We start from the raw sequence: 24,517 nt of genomic DNA on the forward strand, positions 1-24,517 counted from the left end.
TCGTTATCAGTGGTACAAAAGTCTTAATTTTTATTTTATTTTCTAAAAATTCATTCCTTGCTTGGTGGTAATTTTCAATTGAATTTATTTCTGGGTTGTGCCCTTTTGCTATCATATACTGATGAAAAGAGTATATCTGAGCGTTGTCTTAATAAATTCCATTTCTTACTGTTGAACCCTACAAAAACCCTTTTCCATAGATTATCCATACATCAGATTCAGTTTCTTTCTTTTCGGTTATGTAAATGCAAAATCTGTTTCATTTCACTTTTAAGTTATAGCTTGAGCTTGCTTTGATTAGATATGATCCAAATTTTATACTCTCTTCAGCTTCATTCAGCTCCGAGAGCAGCTCTGAAGGTGGTAGAGAAATCTTAGTGCAGCATTTGCTTGTCAAAGAAGATGATCAGAAGCTTTTGCTTGAGCTACAGAAAAGAGCTGCTGAAGGTTGGTTTCTTTAGTTTTAAACATCGAGCATGACCAATATTCTTTATTTGAATGCTACACACAATATTATTGCAGCGTTATATAGATGTAGGTATGGAATTCGTTAAATCAATGGCAATTTGGAAAAACAGTCATTTCACATGATATCTTCTATTTATTCACCATCTAGTACGCAGAGTTTTCCTTAGTTGACATTCTAACTGATATTATAGGAAGTAAAAACGAATGTAGTTAAAACTTAAAAGCATTGTGTCTGTGTAATTATGGGCCGCATTTGGTAGAATCAGTGTTCCATGAAAAAGCTTTCATATGATGTCATTTTTGCCTTTATTTGTTGCCACCATTTAACAAGATTAACGTTGTCTTCATATTTCCCATGTATAATTTTGGTGACAGAATTACTTGTTATGCTCAGGAGAGGATTTGAGTGATTTAGCTGTGGAGTACTCAATCTGCCCATCAAAAGAGGAAGGGGGTATGCTTGGTTGGGTGACAAAGGGGCAGATGGTATGCTGTTCATGTTCATCTTTATCTTGAACTACTTTATCCGGTTAACCATTTGTTTTGATCAATTCTCAAAACTTGGAACTTATTGCCCTAACCTTATTATGCATGACGACGACCAAGGGGTTCAATTTCATACAACTTGAACATTCCTCATCTATGAGCCAATCTTTATAAATTGCAAAGACTAACAAAGGGTTTAATTTCATACAAGTGAAAACCCTTTGCAATTTTTAAAGTTTGGCTCATAGATGAGGGATGTTAAAGTTGAATCGTCAGACAAAAGTAATGTTGTGTCATTAGCAGACAGTTCTTTGAGTTAAAAGATTAGTGGAAGTATCTGATGAAAGAAGACGACTCGAAAGGGGATCCTGTTTTGTGGAAAATTTGTTTCTCTACAATATTTCGACTTGTAATTTGTGTTTCAGTTGGTGTGCCGCTTATCCATTCTTCCGTCTTGCTTTCACATTGATATTTCTCTCAATTTCGTTTTGATAAAGTTGTATCTTTATGATGAAATATATCAGGTGCCAGAGTTTGAGGAGGCAGCATTTAGTGCTCCGCTTAATAAAGTTGTAAGGTGCAAGACTAAATTTGGGTGGCATTTGTTGCAGGTTCTATCTGAAAGGTAAAATTTGAAATGTAACTGGAACGTGTCTTTGCAAGAAGTCGATTTGTCATTGTTTTTCTTTTCTTCCTTTTCTTATGTACAGAGAGGCGTTGGTTCTTGAACACATTCAGCCTAGTGAGTTCCATCAGAAAATGCAAGATCCCTCTTTCTTCGAAGAGGCACAACTGATTGATGTTAGAGAACCTGAAGAAGTGTACGTGTATAATTTTTGGATTCTGTTACATTCAAATTGCAGCAAAAAACTAACACGACGGAAATAAGTTGTGAAAAACAGAATTAGTTAAAAACTTATATTTTAGACTCGCTCATCCCAGTCCCCATCCTGCTCGGGGTGTGGTTGTACAAGACAAGAGTATGCAGTTCTTACGCACAACTGGCACATTTCAAATTAGTAGTGGCGACTGCATAATCTAATTGATGCTAAAAAATGTTGAAGTTACGTGAAGAAGACAGTAAAAATTGAAAATAAGGAAGAAAATTTATTTTTCCTGATTCGCATGATGTTCAAGCTGAGTCTTAAATGGGGCCCTTTAATCGGGAAGATAGAGTTTTCCTTCCAGTTGTACATTACAGTTGGCAGATATATGTCATCACTATTCTGATTGTCTCTATTTATAACAGGGCCATAGCGTCATTGCCAGGTTTCAAAGTTCTTCCTCTTCGCCAATTTGGAAATTGGGGACCTGAAATTACGACGAAGTTTGATCCACAAAAGGAAACATATGTTCTGGTATGTGCATAACTTCAGCCCATAGTTGGGACTGTACTATCACATTATATCACAAAATTGATCTTGGTTGAAGACACAGTTGCCTGGCGAAACCATTAGATACTAATGAATTTCAATACTTACTCAAATTACATATGAAAAGTGAATGATTGCTTGAGATAATTCCTTACCAGCTATTAATTTTTGTTATTACACATATCTCTAGTGTGACCCAACCCAACTTACTTTTTCTCAAACCAGAGCATTTCTAGTTGGCCTGTAATCTTTTGTTGTCTTTGGTCCAAGTTTCAACCATAAAGTCAGCTACTACATTCTGTTTCTCAGCCTGAATAGCTACTTTAAGGATTATACGCTATTTGTTGTTTTGCCCATCGCCAACAAGTTGCATGCCATTGTTAAGTATCACATGTTCGTGACCAGTAGCTTTTGGATAATATTCTTTGCTGCCTCTTCTCAATTTTTTTTATCTTTTTGCTCTTGTCAGTATCCCACTGAAAACTATATTGTCCTTCGTGCAGTGTCATCATGGTATGCGATCACTGCAAGTAGCCCAATGGTTGCATACACAGGTGAGGCCTTTGAGTTTACTTAGTATAACATGCAAATTCAGAAGCAAATGTAGATTTTAGAGCATCTGAACGTTACAACTTTTAGCACACAGTTTAATGAAGTTCAGTTGTTTTCACAATGAGAGATGATAAGTTGTCAAAAACAGCAACTTTGAAAATTAACAAAATTAAAGATAAGGAACTACGGCCAGTCGACCCTGTTTTTATTGATGACTGAAATAGTTGGGAATATCTTCTCTAGTAGAAGTGCAAGTTATCTTTCCAATAGTATCTTTCTTGTTTGTTTTCTTTCCTCTCTAATGACACTGGATAGATGCTATGCTGTAGATATCTTCATTTTTTCCAGCTGACATTGAACATCCTGTTAGCTGCCGTTCTTCCCTTCACTGAATATGAATTCTTTTGTCCAATTTCTTGCGCAACAAACTTTAAGCATTTCTCATTGTACAGGAAAAAATTGTAGCTCCTCGAAAGGTTAAAACCACTGCTGTGTACCGTTATTACTTTCCAAGTCGATCTTGATGCCATTTACATGGCCAACATCGTTATTCTTCCATAAAATTCACCATAACCCCTTAACGTGTCCTCAATAAAACTTTATTCTGATGCACGTTACCTTTGTATTCTCAGGGTTTCAGGCGTGTCTTCAATATCACTGGAGGGATTCACCAATACGCTCTGAAAGCGGATCCATCGGTTCCTACTTACTGAGTATTCCCTGACTTGCTTGATGTTCCAATTCTCGTGTCGAAGTTTCCCCGTTATTTTGCAGATAGAACAATAGGCAGGTAGATACAGAAAACTCTGGAATTTTGACGGTGATTTTGAATGACACTTTGTTTTCACAATTCTCATCCCCAGAACTATGATTTAAAAATATATCTGAGGATTTATTAAAAGTCTATCATATATTTCTCTTTCAGTAAATTGTTAAAAACTCGCCAAAATTTCATTTTTCGATTTTTCTCGAAAGATAATAATCTACGTCAACAATTCATATTTGATTCCAATTTTTGAAATATTACAAATATCTCGATATTTGATGTAATTATGCAATTTTTGGATGGAAGTATGAAATTCTCAATTTTGCCTTACTGTATTTTTTTTATTTTTCTTGCATCGTATTTGAAAATCCATATTTACCAGTGTTTGATATATTATTGACTTATTGTTGGTCAAACAAATCTTTTTGAATAATACTACACTTCTACATCTTTATATGTGTTAATGCATATGAGAAGGTACATTTTTAATCTTATAAGACAGTTTGGTTAGAAAAGATTTATTTAATCTGTAATAAGTCAATCGAACCAAAAATGAATTTTTATTCTTTGTTTTTGTTAACATCAATAAATTTTGTGAATTTTGATTAGTCGGGGAATTTATTTGTTGGACTAAAATAAGCGTTAAGATAGTAAATATAATTTTTCATACCATATAAAGTTTAGGTGTAGTTATATTAAATTTTAGAGAGGACTGTGCTATTATTATTATTACACTTCCCTTATAAGTTTGATGTAATTACATACTCTGTGGTTTGCAAATTATATTTAGTACTTTTGAGGTTTGCATCCATCAAATAAATAGGTCCTTTCGTCAGTCAAAATTCATTGAGCTCATTGATATTAAGGAAAAAAAATGAATAAAAATAGATATTTACTATCGATTTACTTATTACTGACTTATTGCAAATTAAATAAATTTTTCCGAACTAGCTGCTCTTATAATAATAAAGATATACTTCCTCATATGCATCAACCATTGAAGATGTATAAGGGTAATTTGATCATAAAAAAATAATTTGATTTATAATAAATCAGTAATAAGTCAACAAAGGGTAAATATAATTTTTTATTTAATTTTTTTTATCAATATAGGAAAATTTGATGTACTTTAACTAACGAATAGACTTATTTATTAAATGCAAACAAATTTCAAGAATTCTGAATATAATCTTGGATAAATTGCATAAATTCCTATATTTTCAAAATTTAGCTAAAAATCTCCCCTGTTAAAACAAAAGGCAAAAATACCCCTATATTTTTCTAAATGTTGCATACTCTCCTTTCATTGGGTGAGTGGGATACACTCTCTGTTAGTTTTTAACGGAGAAGGGATTTTTTGCTGTGTTTTATAAAATATAGCGAAATGTTAGTTAAATTTTAAAAACACAAAGGGTATGCAATTTACCTTATAAACTTTTAAATTATAAAGGATTTACGTATAATTACGGGGAGAGAATCGTAATTAAATCCCTTATTTTAAAGTTAGAAGGAGGAGGGAGGAATTGAAGCGAAAATGTGGGAAACCAAGCAAGTTAGAATAGAAAGGGTTATTTTGGGGGGTGATTGTGGTTGTGGCCGGGAATTCCTCCCAACCTTTGCTGTCTCAAAACTCATCAAAACGACAGTTTTCTTCAACTCATTCTTTCTACCCTCGAAAAACACAACTCTAAATCTCACAAAACATCATGCATCCATGCATGTTCTCTTCTTTTCTCTCTCTAAAACATCCTTCATCTCTGGCCTCTCTTTCTCGTTTCTCTCCTTCCGGGAGCCGGCCACCCACCCCTCTTCTTTCTCTCTAGATTTCCTTCACAACAATCCCATTCCCATTATTCAATGGGTAGCTGCTGCGCCCGGGGCACCACCGATGATGCTCCAGCGCAACCCGCCGGCGACAACTCCACCGCCCACGCCAATGAGGGAGCAACAGCCAACCCCTCCTCCACCCCACCACGCACGCCGCCCCCCGCCTCCCCCAACCACTCCTCCAAGCCTGCTAAGCCCACCCCAGTAGGCCCCGTGCTCGGCCGCCCCATGGAGGACGTTCGCTCCACCTACACCATGGGGAAGGAGCTGGGCAGAGGCCAGTTTGGCGTCACCCATCTCTGCACTCACAAGCAAACCGGCGAACAATTCGCCTGCAAGACCATCGCCAAGAGGAAGCTGGCGAACAAGGAAGACATCGAGGACGTTAGGCGGGAGGTCCAGATTATGCACCACCTCACGGGGCAGCCCAATGTTGTCGAGCTCAAAGGGGCTTTCGAAGACAAGCATTCCGTGCACCTGGTCATGGAGCTTTGCGCCGGCGGCGAGCTCTTCGACCGGATTATTGCCAGAGGGCATTACACGGAACGCGCCGCCGCGTCGCTGCTTAGGACTATTGTACAAATTGTGCATACCTGTCATTCCATGGGGGTTATTCACAGGGATCTCAAGCCTGAGAATTTCTTGCTGTTGAATAAGGATGAGAATTCGCCTCTCAAGGCCACAGATTTTGGCCTCTCCGTATTCTATAAAGAAGGTTAGATTTTCATCAATTTCTGCATATTTTGTGTTTATCCAACGTTTTTTCAGAATTTTTTGTGTATTCTTGGGGTTATGTCCATTGTCAAGTTGTTCTCTCTCTCTCTCTCGCCGAGGAACATGAAGACACATAAAATTGCCAACAATGTTATGGTTTTCTGTGTATAGAACTTTTCAAACAAAAAGGGTAGGAAAAATACTGAACTTTGCTCCGAACTTAATATCTTCAGAGGTCGAAAAGTTGCATTTTGGTGCTGTAATTGCAAGATTCGATGTATAGTTTCTTAAGGCAATAAAGGGGTTAGGACGTATATATATGCGATGAGGAGAACATTCTGGTCTAAAACTTACCCTTTCTACTCTGTTTCTGATTTTTGCAATGGCAGGAGAAGTTTTCAAAGACATTGTGGGTAGTGCTTATTACATAGCTCCGGAAGTCTTGAAGCGAAGATACGGACCAGAAATTGATATCTGGAGTATTGGGGTCATGCTGTATATCCTTCTGTCTGGAGTTCCTCCTTTCTGGGCAGGTTGGTCCACTTACTCGACCCCTTCGTTTTCTTCTCGTAATCTTTATTTCTCCATGTTTCATCTCCAAGATTTAGATTGATTGCGATCATATGTGGATCAGAATCGGAGAACGGAATATTCAATGCGATTTTACGTGGACATGTTGATTTTAGTAGCGACCCATGGCCTTCAATTTCCAATGGAGCAAAGGACCTTGTTCGGAAGATGTTGCATACAGATCCCAAGCAAAGGCTGACAGCATTCCAAGTGCTAAGTATGTAGTTCAATTAGTAGTTTCTTTTACTATGTTTTGATGATCAATCAATAATCCAAATATTCAATTTTCATGTCTTCAACAAATAATTCTAGTTCGATCCACATTCAATTTTATGGCTCTTAACGAGAGACGTTTGTGTTTTAAGATCATCCCTGGATCAAGGAGGATGGAGAGGCACCCGATGTTCCTCTTGACAATGCTGTTCTGAATAGGCTCAAACAGTTCAGAGCTATGAATCAGTTCAAGAAAGTTGCACTCCGGGTAATTAATAGTAGATTTTGCTTCTATAAGAATTATTGAAAGTAAAAAAGTATCTCATTAACTATTTCTTTAGCAGAGATAAAACATAACGCTTTTAGCTTTAATTCAAACTTCTGATTGTTTTTCTTGAATGGATGAGTAGGTTATCGCGGGCTGCCTGTCAGAGGAAGAAATCATGGGACTGAAAGAAATGTTCAAGGGAATGGACAGTGATAACAGTGGAACAATTACTCTTGAAGAGCTAAAGCGAGGTTTGGCCAAGCAAGGTACGAAGCTGTCTGAATATGAAGTGAAGCAGTTAATGGAAGCTGTAAGTTCATTGATATATTGTCTTGTTCTTCTGAGTAATTACAAGATTTTTCTGTATATCAAATGATAACACTTACACCCTTTATATTTATGATCAGGCTGATGCTGATGGCAATGGAACAATAGACTACGAAGAATTCATCACAGCAACGATGCATATGAACAGAATGGACAAAGAAGAGCATCTTTACACCGCATTCCAGTATTTTGATAAAGACAAGAGCGGGTATTGTGTTATGATACTGTTAAACTAGGATTTACATGTGTTGTGATTTCAAGATGACCTTAAAACCGGTTTTCTTTCTTCTGGACAGGTACATTACAGTAGAAGAACTAGAGCAGGCTCTCCGAGAGTTTGGCATGGATGATGGCAAGGACATAAAGGATATCATCAGTGAAGTTGATTCTGATAACGTAAGTATCAAGTTCCATGTTCATGTGATCTGACATCAAATTCTCTCTACCTTCTTCACAATGAAGTTTATTACTGAATTGAATTACAGCAGTGATTTTGTTTTTTCAACTGTTCTGTGAAACTAATGAAATTAGCATTATATGCACCAAGAAAGCAGATAGTTTACTTTGTGCTTCTTTACTAGAAATCTCCTAATGTCTGCAGGATGGCCGGATCAACTATGATGAATTTGCAGCCATGATGAGAAAAGGTAATCCAGATACGGCAGTGAACCCCAAGAAGCGGAGAGAAGGCGTCTTCACTTCATAGCTGTGACAACGTGCAACATAAGGAGAAGAAGAAGCTTTCAAACTATGCACCTCCATTTCTTCAGTGGAGGAGGGCAGGCCGACGGGTTGCAGTCTCAGAGATATGAAATACGAAATTCTTTTGCATGCCAGAATTCGGAGGGATAACATTTGAGGTTTCTACAACAGATTACTTCGGATTTGAGGATCGTGGATTCAAGGAGGTTGGCCAGATTACTCCCCATGTATGAGCAGTGAAGTCGTGTAAAGGCTCTCTCTAACTTGTAAATATCAGGGGTCTTCATATGTGTCTATGTATTATAAGTGATCTAGATTAGCTGCATTTGACGATGTATAGCGAACCTTTGTGACCAAAGATGTGGATCATTTTCTTTCATGTTTTAGTCTTTCCAACTGTTCATATTTTCCAGGATCAATGATGAATTTCGCAAGATCATTAAAAGGGGTAAAGAGATGTCCGTTATTTACTTTTCAAGCTTCACATAAGCTGGCTCATGAATCCATTGTACTTGAAATATAGTATTGTGCACATCTCATTTTAACTATACAACCAACACCATTCACTCAAAGAGGCAAAGCTTCTTCTGTCGTGGTCATTAATCATAAGCTGAAGCATACTAACTTATCATTTTCTTGCACTTCATCCAAGCAACTGAGAACCACAGTTTTCCAAATCAACATATATACTTATATATCTCAGTGGGGCGATGGATCGAACATGCACAAGTATAGGCATATATGCAACTAAGTGATGGTAAAACAGCAAGCTCTTCTCAACCACAATTAACCTTCCATGGAATGATAACACAGATTATCACAACCAACAGACTAACAAATTACTCTTGATCAGTAGTTATTTTACATCCATCTAGCCACACCGTACAACCAGAAAACGTGGGTTCGTATAAAATCTATCACTAATTCCAGTAAACAATCCTCTGCCCTTCATGTTTGATTACTTTAGACAACTGCTCACAAAATTCCAAGCAGAGAAGGCAGCATAAATAAACTAATGGACGCAGCAGAATTGAGCATGTATCTACTTTATACTCTAAAAACCAATATCACTTGATACTCCTGCGTTTTTCTTATACATTTATTTTATTATTTTTATGTCCGGCCAACAAGGATTCATGCTTGGGAGATACTGCCACAAAATTTCTGTTGTAAACTTCAAATAGTTAGCACATTACTATAAACAGATACGGTAAACAAAAAGGAGTTGAGAACAAGATTATAAGTCAACCCACATTGCATTAGTTCCTCAAGATCCTATAACTCCATCATGAACTCATACCTTTACACAACAATGGACAACGTCTGGAAGTAAAGCCCATCCGAGTAAAGCTTCTCTAAAATCAGTAAAAGTTTATCTTTTTGTATGTCAAAATCTTTGCTGCCTTAAATCAAACAAGCTACTTATCTTTGGAAGCGGGAGTACCAATCCCGTATTTCTCCTGCAGCTTCTGAATCTCATCCTCCTTCTTCTTCTGGTCAAACTTCTTGCTCATCTTCGCCTGCTGGTAATACAGAACAATCAAATACCTATTCGCCACGTTGAATCCCGAGAGGTGGTCGACGGCGGTCTTGGCATCGTAGATATCCTCGTAGACAACGAAAGCGGTGCCACGTGTGTCCTTGTTCGTCCCGATGCGAATCTGCCGGATGGCACCGTACTTCCCGAATATGTCGTACATCTCCTCACTCGTTATATTGAACGGTAGATTTCTAACGTAGAGAACGCGGTTCACTTCCGGTGGAAGACGGGTGTTGCCTTTGCGGAGGCTGATTGCGGCCATTGCCGGAGAATCCGCGAAGGTTCTGGATTTAGGGTTTTAGGGCTGAAATTTTCTGCACGACGATTTGGGTATTCTCGCGAAGGATTGGTTTCGTTGGTCAGTGACTCAGTGCTGGCTGGGTAGGCCGGTGGAAGAAAGCCATCTAAGAAACGTGCTTGTTTATACCACGCTTTATATATATTATTCATATATGTATATGTGTGCTTCATTGTTTTAAAACTAGGAATTAAAATAAAAATATTAAATATGTCCACAAAATTAAAAAATATTTAATGTTTTTATTGTTTCTTTATTTTGTTTAATACTTATAAGTAATTCATTACTTAAATTATTAATTTAAAAGTCAAATCAAAATGCATTGAAATTTGAAACTTGCACATTTTTAAAAGGATAAATGCTATGCCTATGCCTCATCTCATAAATTTATATTTGAATTTCTGTATTTTAATTTTATTTCATAATTTGAACATTGCGGGAAGATGGTGCCTACAACCCACACAGCACACTACAGGGCCAAAGTTGCGGCCTTGATGCTCCGCCATTATTCACATCCAGACTCATTACAACACCCAATATACTCAAACTTGGACTCATTAATTTAATATTAGCTCCAAATTGAATCCATACCTAAAATATATATTTTTATGAATTTGGGTCGGATTTAGACTCTAAAATACCTGTGGGTATGAATATAATTTAATATTTTAAAAATTCATAATTATCTATTAACTTAAAATTATTGAATTTATAATTTTTTTATAAATATTGACTAAATTTACTTATCATCTAAAATTTTAAATTTTTTTACATAATTTATTAAATTTATTTCAGTATTGATATTTTGAGAGAATTTGTCAAGAGTTTTTCCATCTTTTTATAGTAACAAAATTGAATTAAATTTTTGATAAAATTAATTTTAATATAAAATGATAAGAGCTTGATCAATATGTGAAACTAATAAAATTTATTTGAATTGTTAAAAACTCATATTGTTTGAAAGTTAATATATTGATTTTCATTTTTTTTTCTCTAAGTTGTTTAATAGCTTTTAATTTATTTTATCAATCGCAAGTTCATAAGATATTTTTAATAAATTAATTTAGTAATATATTTTTGTGATATCATTATAAAAAAAAAAACATGTATAATTATTTTGTTCATTTTAACATATGTAAAACGCTATGTATAAGACCCATATCATATCCAATTATTCTGGGTATTGAATATTTAATGGGTATTCTATGAGTAAGGTTTGAGTAAAATGTTAAATATCCAAATATAATAATATTCGCTCATCGACAGACTTATTTGGGAAGGACGACTTTGGGACAGGAGGAACGGGGAATTAGGATTGATTTATTTACTCTCATTTTAAGTTTGAACCGTTTATATTATGAATACTCTATGCATATCTTCCTACCTCAGTTTATTTATTCTAAGTAGAACACAGAGCTCGTATAACATTCACAACTTTAGCACGACAAATGGTAAATCAGAAAAGAAACAAAATTTAACCAGATGCAGTCATGTCTAATCGTCTTCAAAATCGACGGGCAACAACACGAGTGCACATAGGCCCGTCAAGTACCATACGACTCTACAAACAAATACGAGTTCCAACCCATTATTATTATGAAGAATACCTAATAAAGTTGCAGTGACTTGTAAATGAATATCTGGAATGTTTTTTTATCGCTGTCCCTTGGCTCCCTTCCCATCCATGTCACCCCCGGACAATCACTCCTGATTTGTATAGGAGTACTGCTGTATTGTCGACGTGGAAATAGATGAAGCTGTCCTTCTCATGAGATACATAAGAACCTACCATCAGACAAAGTTTGAACAGCAGAATGAGAAGCATTTCCGAAGACATGAACTAAACAAAATTCTAAGTAATGACATCAAACAATCTCTGTTGTGTATGTATACGGATGGATATACTAGTCTCAGCTGTTGCAGCCGTAAGTCGCGGCAAGCATCAAGAAACAAAATAAGCAGAACGAAAACTAGAATCTCCCAGAGATCCATAAGTTTATTGCATTTCTCATCATGTTTTTCCCATCCCAGACATCATATGATCGTCCAACCAAATTTTCAAGAAAGACAGTCTTGAAACCTCTCTAAATTTTGAATGCAAGAATGGGATTGTAATACATTTTAAGCCCACCACAAAACCAAAAAACAGATAATCAAACATGTAATCCACAATCACCAAACATACAATTAACTATTCAGAAATAACAATCAAGAATCATAATTTACAAAAATGACTCCATACATCAAGAACTTAAGAAGGAAAAAGTAACAGCCGAACAAGAATTGTAAAATGAGAAGTAAAACTTGAGGTGGAGTGTGATTTACCAAAATAGTGGCCAACAATGCAATGCCAAGGGGCGCCATGTTTCTTGTCAAACATCTTCTTCATGTACTCTGCCACGTCCTGATGTACACTAAACATAGATAGTGCCTACAACACACACACACACATACATCACAAGATTCGACTTTTAGTTAGTAAGCAAGATTTTTCAAGAAACTAGCAACTGAAAAGAACAAAACAGAACAGAAAGGGGGATAAAGGGCTTCCAAAAGCCACTCAAACGCTAGAGAAAAATAGAATCCCAAGATTCTACATCTATAAAACTGAATTACAAGAAACATGCACCTTGGATTCAGAAATATAAATTAGAGAAAACACATAGGCATCCTCAGTTTGTTCCTGCTTTTAGTTGTGTGTCATAAACAACAAAAAACATCAAGAATATTTGATTTTTTTTTTTTTTTGTAGAACACACAGTTCAGTATATTTTCCCTGAAATATAAAACAAGACACACAAGAAACATAAACAAAAACACGTACTTCATCTATCTTGCGACCAACAAAACAAAGTGAAAATTTAGAAGTAAAAAACAACTCCTCTCTTCATCTTACAGAAATAAAGAGAAATACTTCAAAATAAAACCAAAAAATCATGCATTCTTCCTCTCTCTCTCTCTCTATATATATACATATATATAATATGTGTGTGTGTGTAACTTGTTAGGGAGAGAAGTTACATCAACGGCAATGTTAATGGCGTCGTCCATCATGTCGCGCTTCATCTCGACAAGCTTGACGTCCACTTGCTTCCCGCGAGACTGAGCAGCACTGGTGATACTTGCATAGTCACTCATACTTGCTTCAAATCTTCTTTTTCTTCCTACAACAAAATCAACCAATTGATTTCAGTTAACAATGGCTTCCGAAGCACCGCCTTCCAATATCGCGGGGAGAGAGCGAGAGAATCGGGAAGAGAGAGAAGGGCTTAAGTTTGAGCGGGCCTCTGTGATAAAGCTATGTCTATTTTGCTTTGAATTTCACTCAAAATTGTTTATCATACTATCGGTTCAAGCTGTTGACGCCCCTAATTTGGTCAAATATGGTTAACTTTTTTACTCTTTTTCTGGGTCAATTTGAATTTGCCCCTAAACCAAAAATTATATGCATTTTAAATCCCTTCAACAATTCAAATTTTCCCCCCTTTTAAAATTTTTAAAAAATATTGAGTTATGATTTTAGTTCTATCTAAAATTAATAATATTTAGAAGTGCGGATGACTCGAATCGAGTCCAACATATCATTGTTTAATTTTTTTTTAAATTATTATCGAGTTTAAAAAATTGTATCGGAATTTAGTATGATTATCAACTTTTTGAACTCAAACGAACATCAATTGGATCAAATATGAATCGAGCTTGAATAATTTAATATTTTAAATTTGCACTAATTGAATCAAGTTCAAACCGAGCTTGAAACTTTATAGAACAAAAAAAAATTCAAATTTAACTTGTTAAGTTTAATAAATCAAATTCAAACTAGCTTCTCTCAATCGGTTTTGATCGAATATAACAACATTTTTCTCATATGAAAAGCTTATTTCAGTATTCTTAACTTCTAAGGGTAATAAAAGGAGAAAAGAAAAAAAAAAGTATATTATGTCACATTAACTATAACTATTATATTTTCTTTTGTACATAATATTTTTTATACGTCACATCAATTATCATTATTATACTTTTTTTTCACATTCAGTCATAAAAAAAAAAAAGACACCCTCGTTCCAATCAAACTTGTTCTATCTCTTTTTTTTCTTTTTAATTCAAATGAGATGAGATGAAATTACAAACATCGAGGATAGTCTGATTGATCCAAGGATGAAAGGCAAGGATGTCAACATATTGGCACTGGCACTGGGAGCACTCACAGGGTTATTCAATCACTGGGATACAAAGTGGAGTATACTATGGTAGCAAGTTAATTAGCAGAACTTGTTGTCCTGAGTTCAAGCTGGAGATTCAGGGACACACCTTCATATGTCCTGTAAGAATTATTAAGTTGGGAGGCTGTGATGTAATGCTTGGGGGGAAAGAATAGCCCCGTCAAAAATTTGACTATGAAAACATGAAAATCACCATTTGTAGTTGAATTTGCATCGTGGTCATATTGTGTCAGTTGCTGTTAATTTAAACTGTACAAGGTTGGCACTTTTCCAAATTATCACCCATTTCTTTTCTTCCAGTGCCTCATACTACACTGTCTGTCTGGTTAGAGGGCAGCTGTGTCCAGAAATAAATCTTAGTTTAATCATCTCTAATGTAGTATCAGAACCTTCTTGCATTATGGGTCTTATGTTTAGTACCACACTCGATGTGTGTAAAGTTGCAGATGGAAAAGAAGGTGCATCTGTGAGACGTGGCGTCATGGTCATCCGCCTAAAAAGCAGAATCTAGATAGAAAATGCTTTCCGATGAGCAAGGCTAAAGTTAAGAGGAGGATTCACTGGCACTGGAGTCGACGACTCCTCCAAAAAATTTTGGCATATTTTAAGTTAATTCGGGAAGATGAGTAGTATGATTGAGTGCAGGGCAGGCATGACATAAGAAAGTGGACTCATATTTAAGAACAGAACAATAGGAGATAATTGGAAGCAAAGCTAAATGTAATGTCAGCGTAAGGGCTAACATAATAAGACAAGTGGGTTTTATTTCACCACAAAATATAATAAGCATTACAACCTAAATAAAACAATGTTTTTCTTTACTTTTAATGTAAGAGGAAAATGGAGAAAAAAGTTATGCATCACTGCCTGTATATTTACAACTTAAAGCAGGTTCTTCTGAAGTAACATTTAGCTGTATATGTCTATTTCAATCTAGAAAAAAATTAAATTACACTTGTTCCATTGAAAAAAGGGAAAAGGAAAAAATAGACAAGGAAATATTCTGGGCTCTAACAACCAAGTGCTTCATGTACATTCTAAACAATGGGATGGACTGTACTAAGATCGCCTGCCACCAGCAAAGACTTTCACCTGCTTGCATCAAAGCTTATTATAATTTTCAACCAATATGAGTTTTCTTACATCATTTTAACCCTTGAAGTACTTCAACCGGAAGCTCAGGCTGTGCGCACAGAACGTATTACTGGAGCTTGTAGGGAAGATAAATAATCGGCATCTGCTTTCTCAATCCCATCATAAAGATAGTTAAAAGGAGGCATTTTTATGTACTTGCCGGAACCTGGAACAGCTTTTAGTTCGTCATTCTCCCAAACAATTTCCCCTCCAGCAATCGTTACTTCAACTTTTCCCTGTGAAAACAAGAAAAACATAATCTTTTCAGAACCTGAAAATTCCAGGAAGCAGAAGCTAGCGTTTGAAACAGCAGAACATTATAGATAAAAAAAAATGGTATAAATATCACGACATATTTAGTTCTCAAGAAGTGTGAAAACCAGCAGATGAATTTATTCCCATGATATTAGAATGGGATGGATTTTTATTCGACTTTGTCTAATATCACATTGAACTAATTACAATTTAGCAGGAAGAACTTGCTTTACCTTCCCCTTTCTCCCCTCGTAAACATTTGTATCTGATCGAGAGTGGTGGGAATTTGAACTAATATGAAAGCTTGAGTTGGGGTTTAATATGATGATATCCGCATCTGAGCCGACTAGTATCGCGCCTTTTCTTGGATATATGTTGAAAATTCTGGCACTGAAAACAAAAGAATCAGAATGAAACACCAATTGGCAAAGTCTCGAGAAATTAAAACCCAATGAAAGTGCGGATGCATATTTTGGCCTCCTTGTAGGAAGCAGATGAGAACATAAACTCAAATTCTCGTACCAGTCAGTGCTTGTTACCCTGACAAAATCAGTTACTGATATTTGTCCAGAAACCTGGAATGAAAAGTATAATAGGAAGACAGGATTATTAAAGTAGAAAAGGTAGCAATAAATACAGCAAAGTTTACTCTTACAAGCACAGGAAAAGAAATTAGCCTGTAGTCTTGTATATTTATGAACCAGGAAGTGGTAAGAACATAACAGATTGGCACAATCTAACAACACGGGAATAACAACCAACATACCACCATTGTATCCCAAACCAAATGCATTCTCTCCTCAAGACCTGTAGGACAAGAGCAGTGTCAAAAATATCATAATAAAAGTACACATATTTTGATTACATGAAAAATCTAGGAATGTGCTAATACCATTGACACCATTTGGAATTTTCCGAAAGTCGTCTATCCCTAGAGCTTTTTGTGTTGAATTGAAGGTGCAGTGATCTGTTCCCACTAGCTGAACATGTGAAGCATATTTAAGTGTAGAAGATGAAGAAACAATGACAAGTAATACATTTTAGGTGAAGATCAGAACTACAATGACAGCTTATATGTAATGCATAGAATGAAGTCTAATGGATATAAGCTGTCGTCCATGTTCTAACAGTAAACCTCACAAGAATGTTTTCTGGTCCAATTAACTTTTTAAGGGAATGTCAAGAGATTACGTGCAATTTGTGATGAGAGCAAAACCTGTAGAACCCCGGTTGAGAGAGCTGCTTGAAGAGCCTTACCATGTCCTGGTGCTCTAATTGGTGGACTCATGACAAACCTGGGATGTGGAAATGCTACAGTGACTTCTTTTATACTAAGAAATGTTCAGGAGTATAAATCTAAAATTGTTGGAAGATGAGAAAATTCTTACTTTGCTGCTGTCTGAAAGTCGGGATCCCAAAGGACGGTATCATTCAGGACTAAACCTGAGACTACAGGCTCCCCAATAACTTTCTGACCTGCAAAACAGTAAAAGATTTCTCACTTTGGTAGAGCAAATATTGAGATTTTCGAGACTTCAAGAGACACGTTCTTTTTGTTGTTTTCCAGTACTTCTACCAAGAGCATGATTCACTAAAGAGGCGGTGCGAATAAATGAAACTTGGACAAACTTTTTTCTCACAAACGTAAATTTGGAGATCTACCTCCCCAGAAATAAACTAGTTACAAAACAATCAGTTTGGCCACTGGACAAAATTTCTATAATATGATGCACACTATTTATTTCCACATTATGAAAAAGATGAGTGTTCAGTAGATAAAGAAGAAGTCTAGATGCAGCTATTCAACAATTTCAGTTCTGAGTAAGATGATTGTTTATTGTTATCACTACTATCAGTGTCTATAACTTAGACTTGATTCATCCAGTCTTTTTCACACTTGAAAAATGAAGTAGCAGATAATTCTACTTTTGGAAATTAATTAATACTGATAGTGGAATGATTATTTTCAAGTTTTACAAACCTGATTTACGAGCTTTAGCTATTTCTTCCATTGCATCGATGCTCATGACATGAACAACATACAAAGGAGTATTCACAAAACCAGCCAAACGAATAGCTCGACTGGTTGCTTCACCCTCTAGCTGCAAGAAATTCTTTTTAATTAATAGATCAAGCACAGAAAGTATAGGTATAATAACGCTCAAGTATTGACTGTAAGCCTAACACTGTAATAAGTGCCTCACTTTTGGCCTCCTAACATTTTAATTTCAGTAGTCCATCTTATGAAAAATATCTTATTTGCACATTGCCACTTTCCGTCACAATCACTGACACAGGAAAGGGAATGACAATATCAAATATGCATGCTAGGATTATTGGAAACTTCAAAGACGTCAGGTCTTAGAGTAAAAAATGAATGTACCGCTGGTGGCCTTGAAAGGGCATGACCCTCAGGACCTGTAACGCCCAGTTCAATCATTCTCTTTTGCCCTTCAAACACAGCATCACCATTCTCCGCGTGAACCATGGGCAAGGCACCAAGAGATTTGCATTTCTTGAACCCCTCAAGCAGAAGTTCGTCGCTGATCATTAGAGAACCCTTGTAGGCCAGGAAAAATTTAAAAGAATTAATTCCTAGAGAGTGACAGAGAGGAGTAGTTAGTGTTTATCCAGAATCAGCATTGAAGTGAAAAAAAACTGTTTCACTAATGCTTCCAAAAGTAGAGATATAAAAAAGGACACTTACCTTTCTCTTTAACCATGATTTCCATTTCTCTCGAAACAGTTTCATCCCATTTTGTAATTGCCATGTGGAAGCCGTAATCCATTGCAGCTCTTTCTGCCTTTTTCACATAAGCTTCAAAGCCGGCTGATAAGCTCCCTTTAACAGGAATGACAAAATCAATATGCATTGTGGTTCCACCGGCTAATGCAGCAGCCTGCCCACTGAAAAAATCATCAATTGTCTCAGTGCCCATGAACTCCATAGCTAAGTGAGTGTGCGGATCAATTCCTCCTGTCATAGTCACGAGATAAACTTTAGAAGCATCAATGAACATGTAGGTGCAGGAACCTCAGTGATCTTCAAAATTTAGTCATTAGGAAATTTTTTATTCAATTTGAGAACTTAGGAGCTGGAAATAACCATCTCATCCTTGTAACAAGTCACAACATATCATTTGCATCCAAAGCATCTTAAGTTCATAACCATGGGAAAGTTCCTCAAATGAGATGGCTATTTGTTAACACATTTGGCTGAGCTAGCTAGTCATTTTATAGGTACAAAGTAATATCTAATGCAATGGCCGTCACCAAGATGTTGTAAATGAGAGCTTAAATCTATCTTATCATATCCATCAAACATAACATCCAAAATTAAAACCTGTAATCTCCATCCGTCCCTCAATTTTCCGTACATCCCAAAGAAGAAGTAAGTTTGAATACCAAGTGCTCCTTTGAGTTCAACTACCAAGAATTTTAGATAATTCATACTGTATTATGAATATGCCTTTAAGAAACAGGGACATAACTGAATAAAGAACTATACCTGGCATGACATACTTTCCTGTGGCGTCAATGATCTTAACACCATCTCCAACCTGCAGTTCCACACACAGACAGAGATAAATGCATATGTACATTATGCTGATGCGTAATGAAGTGAGTACATCTGGCGCAGCCTTTCATATAATTTCTTTAACCTATGCAAATCTCTTGGGCATAAGTCCACTAAATGTCGTGCATACAGTATAACTAAGACCACTGCCACATAGATAATGACAAAGAAAAATACAACTGGAACAAAAATATTTTAAATGTGTATAATAGAGAAACTCATCAACATAGGGGAACAGAACAACTCAGTGGCTTCAATTTCACAAATGGAAACATAATGTAATATCTGTACGAAGTTTCTCATCTTCAAGTAAAATAGCTAATCATCTCATTCATATAGCAAAGTTGCATCTAATTTGATATAACTTTTTCACATTTGCATTGCCAACCTTGAATGGAATTATAAAATGCTACATCATTCTTTCCCTCTTGGATTACTCCTAACTCACTTTATAGGAAGCAACATAAAACAAACGACTCAAAGTACACACTCGAATCATCATAGAACATTAATGACTCAATTACCACAATATTTTTCTGCACGGCAACAATGACTCCGTCCTCAATATATACATCAGCAACCTCTTGATAATGGGCATTCACAACCGTTCCACCCTTTATCAAAATCTTTGAAGGGGAAGTCGAAGCAACTGTACATGTCGATTCTCCATATCCAATCCCAGCATCACAAAACTAAACAATTGAAAATAACTTCATCTCACACACTTGAGAACTATAAATGATAAATATCTATTCAATAAGAACTTCTCTGCCCGATTTCCCAGATTTTGAAAGAAACAGGGGCGAAAACGACAAGAATAGCAAGGAGTAATTTGCAAAATTATCAACATTTCCAAGACCCCTTTTCCACTACAGTTAAGTCAGCAAATTGATTACAAAACACTTAAGAAAGAACACCAATAGTCAACGATGCTTGTGTATTAATTCCGAAAACCCATATGTTCTTTAACTCATAGGAATCAAAAGACCAATAAAAACTCAAGAATATTGAGATTGTAAGCTGATAAACAACTGTCCATCCATTCTTTCATCCGGGTTTTCCTCAACGCGAAAAGAAAAACAGATGATATTAGATAAAAACAATCACTTTCGAAGCCATCCAAGAATCCAGAACTTGTGTGTGTGTATATGTGTGATTATATGTACCTGGTTGGACTCGGACAGTGAGACGAAAAGTGAAAGAAAAGTGATGATGAGGAGAACTACTCGAGTGATACGACAAGAATCCATTTTTGGGTCTCTACGGAACTCCAGTCCTGTTCTTGGGATGTTATTGTGGGATCAATGAGCATGAACTGATGAAGATTGTTTGTTTGAGGAATCTACGAGTTGACTTGTTGGGAGTTGGACTCGTGGGGGATCTTCATTGGTTGGTTTTCATATGTTTCTTCTGTGTTTGCTTCATCTGATTTGACGCTATTTTTGCTCTTCCTGGATCCAAGACTTTGGGGGATTCATTTGTTAATAAAAACGTAAAATTATTTTATGTTATGTTTACTACTGATATGATCAAATTTTATATGTCAATCACCAAATCAAAGAACATGGAATAGTTAAGAGGGGAAGTTTAGGGTTGTTTCTCCCATCTCAAACTTCTCCTCTTCATTTTGATACATGAAATCCCAATCTTGTATTTAAATTCTAGCCAAAAAGGGCCGCTACCTAGATAGAATGGTCACGTTTGGGCATATAGAGTTATATTTTTATTGTTGGAAAAACTGAGTGGCTCATGATAAAAGAAAATAGATAGACCCAAACATTCACTTGGATGACTCATAACCCGACAGTCTTTGGCTCATTCCCTTAGTCCAAGCCCTCTACCCACAACCCAAGACCCGACCCGCCCATAATCCGATTGCCCACTACTTAAACCTAATTTACCCTATTCATTACCGTCTGTTGTTTCTTCTTCTTCTCCATTCACCGCGCTGCCTCCTCCGGCCCATGACTTTGGAACTTCAACCACCGCCATTTTCTTACCTTGACACCTGCAACTACACCTTAAATATGTGGTCGATTTGTAGTTGTGGGTAACTTAGTGTGAATAAGGCAAAACTGATATCTCTTCCTTCTTCTCCACTTCTGACATTGTTCTTAAGGTTCTATGTGAACCCAGTTGTTAGCTTCTACAGGAAAATTTTTGTGGAAAGGGCTTAGTGCTGCTTGAGCAACCGTAGGTATATTTTAGGTTGTCGACTTTGCAATTGCGAGGAAAGCCAAAATACGGATCGGGCTTTTTGAGCCTTTGATTATTTGATATTATTTTACTATTTTAATTTATGTGTATATTAATCAGTAAATTTGTAATTCGTTTGTAATTTTGAGGGTTTGAAACCCATTGGCTTGTAATTGTAATTAGGGCCTACACCCAACATTTATTTTTTTAAAATATTGGTTGGGAGGTTTTTTTCGGATCCTCCAGTACAAGTTCAATGTAGTTAGAAAACAAACTTCATCACCTCTTTTTGCTTAAATGCGTAAAACCCTCATGTGTTATAAAAAGTCAAATAAAAATTATCATTTATTTTAAAAATAGGCAAAAATAACACTCTTTGTTTTCTTAAACGTAGCTCAATCACCCATCTACGTTAAATCTAACTAATGACATACATTTTTTGTAAAATGTTCGTTTTTTTCTTACTTTTAATATACATTATTTCTTAATTTAATGACTGTTTGATCTTTTTCTATTAAATAGTGATTGTTAAATTTAATTAATTAGTCTCATAAGTTAGATTTTGAAAAACGTTACTCATTCACATATTATTGAATATGTTGAATTTAATTATATAGTAGTAGTATTTTCAAAATTTGCTTGTAGAATGTTATAAGTAATTAATAAAACATTCCGTATTACAAAAAATAAAATAAAATCTATTTATTTACTTAAAAAATAATTTATCAATTCACAATAAACACATATATAGTATTTTCTATACAAACAAAAATATATATATATTGATTTCATAATAAACTATTAAGGAAAAAAAAACTACAGGCCAAATTTTGTCAGAAAAAAAAAATCATTCCCGACATGTTAAGAATAACTAATCCCGTTACCTAAGAGATTAAGAATTCCATAAATATTTATAAATTTAAATTATACAGATCATAAATAGAAAAATAAAAATATATATTTCATTTTTATGTACTAATCATGTCCCAGTGTGGCAGTGAGGTTTTCCTGCTTAGGCCACGGATCAACACTTAGCCCACCAATAATTTGTTACTTCTCAAAGTATTGGTCTATAATGCATCAAATCCAAACATTATCCATTTTCACAATCTCCAAACATTTTTATTCCTAAAGTAATTATTATTATTATTATAATTACCAAAAGTTACTTTAATTAGTACCCAATGTGGAAAGCCAAAAATTGTGGGGGTTGTGGTGTCATGTTGTCACTTAGATTACAACCTCCCATAATTATATATATCACTAAGTTGGGCTGCCACCAAACTCCAATTCTTTTTTTTTTTTTGGGATAAATATATTTATATATTTACACCCACAGATTTATAGTGTGTTTAGACGAATCACTTTTATCTTATGTCAAGTAGCAGAAACAATCCTGACAGTTAAAAAATAATAATAGTTTGTGCAATAATGTTGACGTTTTTTGGGGAGTATGTGTACTTTATCAAAGCAAGAGTTGTTTGTGTAGAAGATATCAACGTTTCTGTTACGTGTATGTGAATTTTTTTAAAAAGTAAGAATGATTTGTCTAAATAGACTACATAGGGTATATATATGGGTAAATTACATTTTGTTATTCGAACTATATACTTTTTTATACTGTTTTATTGAATTTTTTTGTGTGTTAATCTACCATCTCAATTTCGCAAAACACTTTGCCATATATGACCATTGTTTGTTGATTTTTCTATCAAAAAATATCACATACTGTGCATATGTGAAAATATCACATTACATAACATTTAATTATCACATGTGCACTGCATGTGATGTTTTTTCGACAAAAAACTTGATTAAAAAACAGTTATTAATGACAAAGTGCAAAATTTATAAAATAGAGATGATAAATTAACATAAAAAAAAAGTTAAATGCCAAAATATAAAAATAACCATAATTTAAATAACAAAATGTAATTAACCCTTTGTTTATTATGGTGATAGCTTTGAGCCTTTGATCATTTCTATGTATCAAGCAACATCATATGGATCATAAAACTTTTGTTACAACTTCGATTTTTTCTATGGGTCGAGATATGACTTGGGAACCATATATTGTTTATATGAGTACTAAGAGGTTATCTACTAACACAATTCTCATACTGATAAAGAGAATCAGACGTAAAATCTCATGACGGGAAGCAACTCATAGATACCAAATTAAGGTGACATGCGTTGGTATCACCAAACTGTGTTGTATGTTTGATAATATTAATTATGAGATATAAAAAAATTGAGTTAAGTTAAAAATAATATTACTCTAATTTACCTTAAATCTATATTGAACTTTTAACTGTGTTTAAGAGTTAATTATTTATTATCGGATGAGTTGACCTCATACGAACCTTAATTGAATAGAATACGAACAGAATTCAAAGTAATTTGGTTGCTTTACACATTTTTTATTATCATTTAAAATTGAATGAGGCGTGTTTGAATTTTTATTGAAAGGGAAGGTGGGGAGGGGGTGATATCTATGATCAATTTGAGTTATGTATCGAATATATTTTATTAATATTTATTAATTAATAATCGATTTGTACATGTTTGAGGGACTAAGATTATAAAACTTTCACACTTAATGGACTGAAATTGCAAAACTTCCAATCCTTGCGGACTTTGCATATATCAATAATGTTTAAACCTGAAATTATGAGGGACTAAATGTAATAATAACTTAAGTGTTAAATTGATGTTGACCCCCTATGATATATCAAAATATAAAAAATCCCCCAATGAAATTTTAATATAAAAAATCATCGCATCGTTTAATATAAAAAATCATCGTTATGTTATGAATAAATAATCACACCACCCCCTGGTCAACTTGAAATTATTTTTTAAAAAACAATGACTAAAATACCCTTTATAGTCAATCGGTCAAACTAAATATATTAATATATAATTTTTTGATTTATAATATATATAATTTATAACTATTAAAATATATTTATAATATATATAATTATAATTTATGAAAAATTTAAAATAAAAATTATAACCCCCACCC

General features: G+C 34.9%; 5 protein-coding genes across 5 annotated transcripts in view; 2 read left to right on the forward strand and 3 right to left on the reverse strand.

Moving 5' to 3' along the window:
• LOC105163674 (rhodanese-like/PpiC domain-containing protein 12, chloroplastic) overlaps positions 1-3,803 on the forward strand; it is a 4,323-nt gene extending 520 nt beyond the window's left edge. Inside the window, exons 2-8 of the mRNA XM_011082116.2 lie at positions 331-447; positions 863-954; positions 1,479-1,579; positions 1,665-1,775; positions 2,204-2,312; positions 2,831-2,881; positions 3,512-3,803. Coding sequence (XP_011080418.1) covers positions 331-447; positions 863-954; positions 1,479-1,579; positions 1,665-1,775; positions 2,204-2,312; positions 2,831-2,881; positions 3,512-3,592 — 662 coding nt within the window. The 3' untranslated portion in view covers positions 3,593-3,803. The remainder of the gene's footprint in view (positions 1-330; positions 448-862; positions 955-1,478; positions 1,580-1,664; positions 1,776-2,203; positions 2,313-2,830; positions 2,882-3,511) is intronic.
• Positions 4,770-9,542, forward strand: LOC105163676 (calcium-dependent protein kinase 34). The gene is made up of 8 exons (XM_011082118.2): positions 4,770-6,187; positions 6,576-6,719; positions 6,821-6,973; positions 7,122-7,237; positions 7,380-7,547; positions 7,645-7,772; positions 7,861-7,960; positions 8,166-9,542. Exons 1-8 carry the CDS (start codon positions 5,503-5,505, stop codon positions 8,268-8,270), a joined length of 1,599 nt encoding a protein of 532 aa, XP_011080420.1. The 5' UTR covers positions 4,770-5,502; the 3' UTR covers positions 8,271-9,542.
• On the reverse strand, positions 9,492-10,212 carry LOC105163675 (splicing factor 3B subunit 6-like protein). Its single transcript, XM_011082117.2, has one exon. It carries the CDS (start codon positions 10,066-10,068, stop codon positions 9,685-9,687), a length of 384 nt encoding a protein of 127 aa, XP_011080419.1. The 5' UTR covers positions 10,069-10,212; the 3' UTR covers positions 9,492-9,684.
• On the reverse strand, positions 11,578-13,460 carry LOC105163677 (dynein light chain LC6, flagellar outer arm-like). The gene is made up of 3 exons (XM_011082119.2): positions 13,126-13,460; positions 12,430-12,535; positions 11,578-11,889 (listed from the first exon to the last, which is right to left on the reverse strand). Exons 1-3 carry the CDS (start codon positions 13,240-13,242, stop codon positions 11,792-11,794), a joined length of 321 nt encoding a protein of 106 aa, XP_011080421.1. The 5' UTR covers positions 13,243-13,460; the 3' UTR covers positions 11,578-11,791.
• On the reverse strand, positions 15,129-20,909 carry LOC105163679 (dihydropyrimidinase). The gene is made up of 13 exons (XM_011082120.2): positions 20,460-20,909; positions 19,818-19,985; positions 19,225-19,276; positions 18,424-18,693; positions 18,100-18,311; positions 17,698-17,818; positions 17,105-17,192; positions 16,933-17,011; positions 16,609-16,696; positions 16,483-16,523; positions 16,239-16,291; positions 15,950-16,106; positions 15,129-15,697 (listed from the first exon to the last, which is right to left on the reverse strand). Exons 1-13 carry the CDS (start codon positions 20,541-20,543, stop codon positions 15,506-15,508), a joined length of 1,605 nt encoding a protein of 534 aa, XP_011080422.1. The 5' UTR covers positions 20,544-20,909; the 3' UTR covers positions 15,129-15,505.

This window comes from Sesamum indicum, linkage group LG6, assembly GCF_000512975.1.
Source record: "Sesamum indicum cultivar Zhongzhi No. 13 linkage group LG6, S_indicum_v1.0, whole genome shotgun sequence".
Taxonomy (NCBI): domain Eukaryota; kingdom Viridiplantae; phylum Streptophyta; class Magnoliopsida; order Lamiales; family Pedaliaceae; genus Sesamum; species Sesamum indicum.